Source organism: Capsicum annuum, chromosome 9 (genome assembly GCF_002878395.1).
Source record: "Capsicum annuum cultivar UCD-10X-F1 chromosome 9, UCD10Xv1.1, whole genome shotgun sequence".
In the NCBI taxonomy this organism is placed as follows: domain Eukaryota; kingdom Viridiplantae; phylum Streptophyta; class Magnoliopsida; order Solanales; family Solanaceae; genus Capsicum; species Capsicum annuum.
This window is the reverse complement of record NC_061119.1, coordinates 218,925,237-218,935,120: the sequence shown is the minus strand read 5'-3', so window position 1 is coordinate 218,935,120 and position 9,884 is coordinate 218,925,237. Positions and strand designations below refer to the sequence as shown.

The following is a 9,884-nucleotide window of genomic DNA, read 5'->3' as shown; positions in this document are numbered from 1 at the left end:
TTGTTGTTGTTGTAATCTTTTGTGAGTTTGTTGTACTGTTATCGGTCCTAAGTCGAGGGTTTATCGGAAACAGCCTCTCTACCTTCGGACCCCACTATGTGGGAATACACTGAGTATGTTGTTGTTGTAATCTTTTGTGAGTTTGTTGTACTGTTATCGGTTCTGAGTCGAGGGTTTATCAGAAACAGCCTCTCTACTTCACATGAGGTAGTAGTATGGTCTGCGTACACTTTACCCTCTGCGGACCCCACTATGTAGGAATACACTGAGTATGTTGTTGTTGTTGTAGTCTTTTGTGAGTTTCATACCTCATCTGTCACTCTTGTTGGTATTAAAATAGACTTCGATGTTGAGTCGTTTGTTGGCGATTGAGAAAAAATATTTGGCCAACTCAGCATTAAGGTGTGTTGAATGTGGAACTCACGGATATAGTTTAGATGTGTTTTTGATCATTAACTCGAAAATCTTCTGAGAAAACATTAGATTATTCAATAATTATTATTGTCTAAAACACAAGCAAAAGTTTATTCAAATAAAGTAAATACCTAACAAGATCCTTTCAATATCCAACTTCCACTTTCCTTTTTATATCATTCTTGCGTCATAACAAAACTAAAAAAGTAATGTGGTGGTCGAAAGCTCCTGCTATAACAGGGTTCAAAGAAGGATCCAATCACAATTGTTTATTGCATCATAACAAACTAAAAATGAGCACAACCCGATGTATTAAAGCTCATGCTATAACAAGGTTCAAAGAAGGGTCGAACCACAGTAATTTATTGCGTCGTAACAAAGTAAAAAATGTACACATCGTGGTGTTTTAAAGCTTCCGCAACGGTAGATCCAAAGAAGGGTTGAACCACTATAGTTTATTGCATTATAATAAAGTAAAAATGAGCACAACCCGATGCACTAAAGCTCCCCGCTATAACAAAGTCCAAAGAAGGGTCGAACCACAATAGTTTATTGCATCATAACAAAGTAAAAATGAGCACAACTCAGTGCACTAAAGCTCCCGTTATAACAAGGTTCAAAGAATGATCGAACCACAATAGTTTATTGCATCATAACAAAGTAAAAAAAGTACACATCGTAGTGCACTAAAGCTTCAGCAGCGACAGATCCGAAGAAGGGTCGAACCACAATAGTTTATTGCATCATAACAAACTAAAAATGAGCACAACTCGGTGCACTAAAGCTCCAGCTATAACAGAGTTCAAAGAATTATTGTATAATAACAAAGTAAAAAAGTACACATCATCGTGCACTAAAGATTCCGCAACGGCAGATCCAAAGAAGGGTTGAACCAGTATAGTTTATTATATCATAACAAAGTAAAAATGAGCACAACCCGATATACTAAAGCTCCCGCTGTAACAAAGTTCAAAGAAGGGTCGAACCACAATAATTTATTTCATCGTAACAAAGTAAAAAACAAAAACAAAAAAAAAAAAACAAGAGCCCCCTCTAAATACTAAACTCCCGCTATTGCAGGGTCGAACCACAATAGTTTATTGCACCATAACAAAGTAAAAAAAAAAAAACAAGAACCCCCACCCCCACCCCCTCCACCTCACCCCCACCCCACCCCCACGCCACTTCCCCCCAAATACTATTAACTATCATCTTCAAATAGCACCAAATGGAGATGGTGCATGAGCACCACCATTAGTACTACAATAATACTTCAACAAATCAACAAAATTTTGATTAGATGGGAAAATTTTAACCCAACATTTTCTATCAATCTCATTAACCACTTGACAACAAGGTGAATCAAGCCATCCCATACCACTAAACACTTTATAAACTCCTTCAACACATCCATTTTTACTTGTAAGTGTTAACCAACATTCAAAAACTTCATTATAATCACTAGGACTTGGTGCCAATATTGAATCAAATCTAGCCATAGCTACTAGTGAATTTGCCATGCATAATATAGTGAAAAATGCAAATAATTTTAGTGATTTTTTTGCCATAATTTTTTTATTTTTTTATTGGCTTTCCTAAATTTGGTGGATTTTGTATAGAAATGTAATAAAGATCATATATTTATACATACTTATGAGATGAATGTTTTAGTCAGTTTTGAATATCATTTATGACTATTTATGCTAGTAAAAGTTAAATGTAGTAAGAGTTTCATGACATTTAATCTCAAAACTAATAGCATAACATTAATTATCTGAAAGAGTAAGACAATTAAGAGTTTTTTTTTTTCTTAATAAGCATTCAGTATCCTCGAACTATATATGACCAAAGTTGTTACGACACACTCCAACTTCACAAGGTCCTATTATCTCCCTGAACTCAGTTTTAGCATATCTTTGTCATCCTATTATACTGACGTGACACTTTTATTACATAAAATAGGACTCACAATGATTGACAAAAAGTGTCACGTCAGCACGAAAGGGTGATAAAAATATGTTAAAATTTATTTCAGGGGTAATAAGATCCCAGTAAAATTGAAATATGTCGTAGCAAATTTGATTTCCGCATGCATGGAAATCAAAGCAACCAGCTATCTTCTTGGTTTCACGTGCGCTTTTTTCCATCTTATACTAATTTTAATATATTTCTTATATAATTATATCTATTCTGCATAGGGTTTAACGGGTACCAAAGCACCATAATTTTCAACCTAAGTCCGCCCCTGAATATGACACATTGAACTCCGCGACCACGTACACCATTCTTAAAGATGATGCATGGTCGCGGACATTCAGGGGTAGTGCCAGGTGGTCAATCGAAAACCCTTTGGTGAAAAATTACATTTCATATATAGGTCAAAACTTACTTTATGTTGGTAGATATGGTACTTTTTACTTAGAGATAAGCATCTAGTACCCCTCGAACTATGGACAAAGTTTCTACGACACACTCCAACTTTACAGAGGTCCTATTACCTCCGGAACTCAATTTTATCATATTTTTGTCACCCTTTTGTGCTGATGTGGCACCTTTATTACATAAAATGGGATCCATATCAAAGGTGCAATGTCAGCTAAAAAGGTTGACAAAAGGTGTCACGTCAGCTAAAAAGAATGACAAAAATACACTATAATTTAGTTCAGGTGTAATAGAACTCCCGTGAAGTTGAAGTGTGTCGTAGTAAATTTGATCATAGTTCAGGAAGGTACTAGATGCTTTACTTTTTTACTTATCTTAAGTTTGAACACCCGTAACGAAATTTCTAGCGAGTACACTGTGTATATAACACGGTGTCGTTATTATCAATATAATGTTACATCAAAAGAATGAGACATGCAATTTTGTTCAACCTTTAAATGCATTTTATCACATGTTGTATGAGACAAGTATTTTCACAGTTAAAGCAGAAAATTTAATTTAGTGTGGGTCACAAGGTTTATTTGGGAGTAGCAAAGATAAAAACAAAATATCTTGTCTTGTCCATCTTTATGTGTTAGTGGGCCCTATTGTGAAGTCATGTGAACAATTTAGTGGGCACTATTGTTAGGGCTCTAATCTCACGCAAATTGCCATGCAAATGTCAGGTAGGACGCGTGTTTAAGTGTCTTGTGTACGTTAAAAGTTGGAGGACATAAATGCTAGTTAAGTTCAAATTAAAAGACACATTTATGCCAGTTAATTGGTAAAGTTGCTGCTATGTAATTAGGAGGCCACGGGTTCAAGCCTTGGAAATAGCCCCTGTCAGAAATGCAAGATAAGGCTGCGTACAATACACCCTTGTGGTGGGGTCCTTCCTCTGACACCGCGCATAGCGGTAGCTTTAGTGCACCGGGCTGCCCTTTTTTTATTTATGTACTATGAAAAAGGGCAGCCCGTGCACTAAAGCTCCTGCCATGCGCAAGGTCCGAGGAACCCTTGTATTGCTGTCAGAGGCTGTTTCCAGGATTTGAATTCGTAACATCTTGGTCACATGGCAGAAGATAAGGCAGACGTGTCAAACGGTCTGATTTCTGCTTCAGCTGCCTCAGCTCTCACTTCTTATATATAGGAGAATGCATGTCCATAACAAAAGAAGTATGAGACCAAACTAAAAAGAAGTATGAGACCAAACTAAACTCATTTTTCTCATTTTGTTCCAATGGCTACCACCAACTCATCAGACAATGAAGTGATTGTGGCCATAGTGCCATTTCCTGATTACAGCCATCTGAATCAGCTCTTCATTCTTGCTCGCCTCGTCGCGTCCCATAATATACCAGTACACTTCCTCTGCCTTGCTGATCAGAACCAAGATTTGAAACTCCACGTCCAAGGTGGTCTCGGGGCCTCAAACATCCATTTCGAAGACCTCATGAGACCTTCTGATGATGATAATGCAGCTGGCCACGATCCGATTCTAATGTTTCTGAAGAAACTCAGGGAGCCTATTCAGAAAACATGCATTGAACTCTCTACCAATGCTAAGAGATTAGTCATAATTCATGAATTTATAATGACAGAACTGATATGGAATGCCCATACATTTCCGAATGTCAAGTCTTATATCTTCCACGCTGGGTCGGCTTTTAACAGATATTATCGCCTCCAACAAAGTATTCCTGACATAGTCGATGATGATGATCATGTGAAACTGGTCGAGCAAATGCACGATGAGCTTCCATTGTTGGAGCCAGATGGGAAATTGATGGTTAGAATGGAGCATGAGTTGAAGTTTTACTCTGGAGAAGTTATAAACTCGTGTAAAGAAGTGGAAGGTAAGTACATAGATTTACTTGCCAATGCAAAAGGCAAGCCGTTCTGTTCTTTTGGTCCATTTCATATGTTGTTAGAATCGCACGAATCTATCTCTTCTTCGTCTAGCAACATGATTCGTAATGAATGCCTGGAATTTCTCGACATGCAAGATGTTAACTCAGTAATATTCATCTCGTTTGGATCAACCACTACATTATCACAAGAGCAAATCAATGAGCTAGCTCTTGGTTTAGAACAAAGCAACTACGGATTTATTTGGGTACTAAGAAAACGAAATAATGTGGAAAAGCTTAGAGAGAAAGACGGAAAGATTGAATTACCAGAAGGGTTTGAAGAGAGAGTGAAAGGAAGAGGAATGGTGGTAAATTGGGCACCACAGTTGGAAATCTTGAGGCATTCATCTACGGGTGGTTTTCTGAGTCATTGTGGATGGAATTCTTGTCTCGAGAGCATTAGCATGGGAGTGCCTTTAGCAACTTGGCCAATCAGTTACGATCAGCCATATAACGCTATGTATGTAACGAATGTGCTTAAGATTGGAATATCTATCAAAAGTTGCGCTCACCGTGAGGAATTGGTAACGGCATCAACCATTGAGAAAGCTGTGAAAACGTTGATGGGCACGACAGAAGGGGAAGAGATGAGGCAAAGGGCAGTGGAATTGAGCAACAAGATCAAGAGCTCTGTTAGTCATGGAGGACATGCATGCATGGAAATGGAATCTTTCATTTCAAATATTATCAAATAACTTCCTGGTGTGTGTGGGGTGGGGGTGGGGGAATAAATGAAGGTAGGTTGAATGTCCTTCATGATTATGTTAGTCTTTCAGTTCTATTATCCTCTGTTGAAATAAACTTGATAGCCAAAAACATCGAGTGTGAGTAAATTAATGAAGGTAGGTTGAATGTCCTTCATGATTATGTTAGTCTTTCAGTTCTATTATCCTCTGTTGAAATAAACTTGATAGCCAAAAACATCGAGTGTGAGTAAATTTTTTTGTTCCGATGGCGACCCCTAAAACCTTATATTCAATTATGCTAATTTCTTTACTATCCATACCAATTGTGAATGGTCAATTTCTTAGTGGATTATTTCCAAATTTTGGAGGATTAGGTCCTCGACTAGTTCCATGTGATACCTGTCACCTCCCACCAGCAACAGGTATCAGGTAACTCTATCGAAGTTAAAAGAATATGCAATGAAAAGACCAACAAAATAACAACAAATAAAAGCTTACAAAATTTTCAAACTTCTATAATAAGTACATATACTACATATAGGATACATTTTACTCTTTAAGAAATGAATGTTGGATATTTCAGAACTACTCATAAAATTTTTGCCATTGACCTATATGTTGGACATAGCTGTGTTGGTTTCATCTTAAAAGAGCTTGAAGAGGAGACCACCGTGGGTGGCGAAGAAGGGAGCGAAAACAAGTGACTCGACAGCCATGAGCTTGATGAGGATGTTCAATGATGGTCCAGATGTGTCCTTGAGAGGATCGCCAACAGTGTCACCGATGACAGCAGCCTTATGTGGATCGGATCCCTTGGGGCCAAGAGATTTCGCGTGTTCTGAAGCTCCGGCCTAATATCCCAAAACCAAAATGCAAATAAACGAGTTAGCAAGATACTCGAGGAAGTGAATACGGATGTAGAATGTCCAACTAATTGTCATACCTCGATGTACTTCTTGGCGTTGTCCCAAGCACCACCGGTGTTCGATGCAGAGATGGCAATCTACAAACCAAAGACCATCCTGAATTAGCGAGCGAGAGAGAGAGAGGGAGATTGTTTGAAGGTTTTTGTACGTGTCATCAGAATCGTTACCTGTACACCGGAGACAAGAGATCCTGCAAGCACACCGGAAAGTGTTTCCACACCGAATAATGTCCCTACAATCAATGGAGTAAGCATAACAAGTGCACCAGGTGGGATCATTTCTTTGATTGATGCGTCAGTGGAGATCTTGACGCAGTTTGCATAATCAGGTTTTGCGGTTCCTTCCATTAGTCCAGGGATCGTGTTGAATTGCCTACGCACTTCCTCAACCATCTTAAGCGCAGCACTTCCCACGCTCTTCATAGTCATGGCGGAGAACCAATAAGGAAGCATTGCACCGACAAGCAATCCAATGAATACTTTCGGTGTCAAGACATCTACTGTGGCAACTCCTGCACGGCTCACAAATGCACCAAAGAGAGCCAGAGACACAAGAGCGGCAGATCCAATGGCGAATCCCTGTTACCATAATAGAAAGCTCGTAAACAAAGAGGCGACGGAGTGGTGACTCAAACAATGTTCAGCGAAGTACAAGAGTATCCGACTTACCTTTCCAATAGCAGCGGTAGTGTTTCCTGCAGCGTCAAGGGCATCGGTTCTCTCTCTGATTCTGTGGCTCATCCCAGCCATCTCAGCAATGCCTCCTGCGTTGTCACTGATGGGACCATAGGCATCAATTGCCAAACCAGTAGCTATGGTGCTCAGCATTCCAAGAGCAGCGACTGCAATACCGTACATTGCAGCAAAACTGAAGCTAACAAAGATGCTAATTGCTATCGCAAAAATTGGAATAATAACCGATTTGTAGCCCAAGGCAAGGCCGAAAATAACATTAGTGGCTGCGCCAGTACGGCAAGAATCAGCAACATCTTGCACTGGGCTGGAAACAAATGAAACAAAACTTACACTTCCGATGGGCATGAATCCGATAAGCACCAAAACAACACAGCTAGAGATCCCAAGTCTACCTGTACGCATTGCTGGTATAGTACTCGGTAACAAATCCAATTATAAGTCCAGCCCACAGACCAACTCCGACGCATAAGAACAACTGCCTGCAAGTTTAAATCATTTTCGCATGCTAGTTAGCCTTTGATAAATGTTTTATGAGAGACCGAACGGAACAGACTTTAGACTTACCAGCTCTGAACTTCTTTCTGAACTCCGAAATTGAATATTGTGAAAGTTGATGGAAGGGCAACCCAAGAAACAAGAGCGATTCCAATTGTCATGAGAACGGTTGAGATTACAAGTTGCTTCTTCAACGCTGGCTCGATTTCCTTCACAGCCTTGACTTCAAAGAAATCAGTCGCAAATAAGGTGGTAAGTAAACACACAAGGATGCCGACAGAGCTGATCAGAAGAGGATATAGCATGGCAGTGAACTCATGGTTGACTCCAAATGAGGAGATAGAAGCAACGACAAGGGCAGCACATGATGACTCTGCGTAAGATCCAAATAGATCCGATCCCATCCCAGCAATATCTCCAACATTGTCACCGACATTGTCAGCAATAACCTAAGCACATATTTAACATTAAAACTAACAAAGAAACAACATAAACACATCTTGCCGTTTAAATGACAGAATAAGCTTACCGCTGGATTTCTAGGATCGTCTTCAGGGATGTTTCTCTCTACCTTGCCGACAAGATCAGCTCCAACATCGGCAGCTTTAGTGTAAATACCTCCACCAACTCTACCGAAAAGGGCCATTGACGATCCACCAAGCCCATAACCAGTTATAGCCTCAAATAGTCCTTCCCAGTCATCACCGTAGTATAACTTGAATAGGTTGATGGCGATGTACAAAACAAGAAGACCATTTGCAGCAAGAAGAAAACCCATCACGGCACCAGAACGGAATGCAACAATAAAGGCCTTACCAACACCCTTTCTAGCCTCCAAGGTAGTCCGTGCATTTGCGTATGTTGCAATCTTCATTCCAAGAAACCCCGAAATCACAGAGGTTACAGCACCAAGCAAAAAGGATATGGTACTGAAGATAGCAGTTGCAAGCGCAGGCTTGCACATTTTGGAGCTGTCATACGTACATGCCTGGCTCTTCGTGCTGAAACCCTCAACAGAGCCGAGGAATACGAAGATCAGAATTGCAAAAGCAACCATGAAAACACCAACATACTGGTATTCCGTAAACAGGAATGAGGTTGCACCTGTGGCATAGATTGATTCCGCAGTTAGGAAAGCTATTATCGGGACACATTCTACTATCGACTCACTACATGAGGAATTCATAGAACAGTCGAACATGGTCCAAACGACGGCCAAATCAGCATTTATACGTCACAAGAAACAATTCTCTAGTCGCTTAAAATTTACTTTGTACAATGAAGCTGTTCAAATTCTCATATCTTCTTCTAATCACTTAATGAAGAGAACGAAAATTTAAATCTCTAAATATATGTAACATGCTATTAGTCAATTCAGCAGCCTTACACTAAGTTGGCTCCCAGACATGCTAAGTTGCACGAACTCTTCACTTTTAATCGCGCACCTGTGTCAAATTCTCCAAAAATACACAACTTTTGGAGAATCCGACGCGCACACACTGACATTTTCAAAGAATCTGAGCAACATAGGAGACATGTGAATTATGAAGTCCCAACAGAGACTAAAAAGGAAACATGTAGGTGATTTCGTTATATTTGTTCTAGCCTTGGTGAATAACGTTAACTGGTATTTGTTGCTGGTGAGAGGTTGCATGTATCTCCTTGAATTAGTCAAGGTGCAAAAATGTTCAACCGGAAACCATAGTTATAAAAGTTTCCTCGGTCAATCGTCAGTCGATAGCTCAAAGCTGACCAGTATAACCCGCGTGCTTGCCTACTCGATTGTGTCCTATTCCTCAAGGTGTTATCTAGGATTAAGCCACGTGGCGGTACCCGCCAAAAGAAAGGGGGCATATGATGTCCGAGCCAGCTTTCACTCACCTCGACTAATTCTAAGGAGATAACTGCACCCTCCCACCAGCAACATATATATTGAAAAAATCACCATTAATAACCACCTATTCCTATCAGCTGTAGTAAATTGTTTACATACATACATACATAATTATTACATGAAACAACTCAGAGTTAATACATAAAAAAGACCCTAAACTTAATACCAAATTATAACTTTGATCTTAAACTTTGATAGTGCACAAATATGACCTTTAACTATTCAAAACTGTACAAATATGACCTCCAATCCTACGTGGCAAAAGGCATGTTTAACACGCAAAACTGAGCACGTCCATCTGAAAATCTAAGGGCATAATACATAAATATGACCTTAAACTTTGACAGTGCACAAATATGACTTTTAACTATTCAAAACTGCACAAATATGACCTTTAAATGACTCTTCACTAATATTTTTTCATTATTTTTGGCTCAAAGATG

The 9,884-nt window shown here is 39.4% G+C and overlaps 2 protein-coding genes across 2 annotated transcripts; one reads left to right on the top strand and one right to left on the bottom strand.

Annotated features, from left to right (window-relative positions):
- Positions 1-4,020: 4,020 nt before the first annotated feature.
- On the top strand, positions 4,021-5,666 carry LOC107840798 (zeatin O-glucosyltransferase-like). The gene is made up of 2 exons (XM_047396687.1): positions 4,021-5,482; positions 5,588-5,666. The coding sequence occupies exon 1, from the start codon at positions 4,076-4,078 to the stop codon at positions 5,438-5,440; it is 1,365 nt and encodes a 454-aa protein (XP_047252643.1). The 5' UTR covers positions 4,021-4,075; the 3' UTR covers positions 5,441-5,482; positions 5,588-5,666.
- Positions 5,667-5,908: 242 nt separating this feature from the next.
- LOC107840797 (pyrophosphate-energized vacuolar membrane proton pump) lies at positions 5,909-8,651 on the bottom strand (the record flags this gene model as incomplete). Its single annotated transcript, XM_047396686.1, is given in 7 exon segments — positions 5,909-6,282; positions 6,375-6,434; positions 6,525-6,935; positions 7,026-7,356; positions 7,445-7,531; positions 7,617-7,996; positions 8,077-8,651. Coding segments are annotated over 7 exon segments (2,051 nt in total), but the record flags the coding sequence as incomplete, so codon positions are not given.
- Between the last annotated feature and the right edge of the window lie 1,233 nt (positions 8,652-9,884).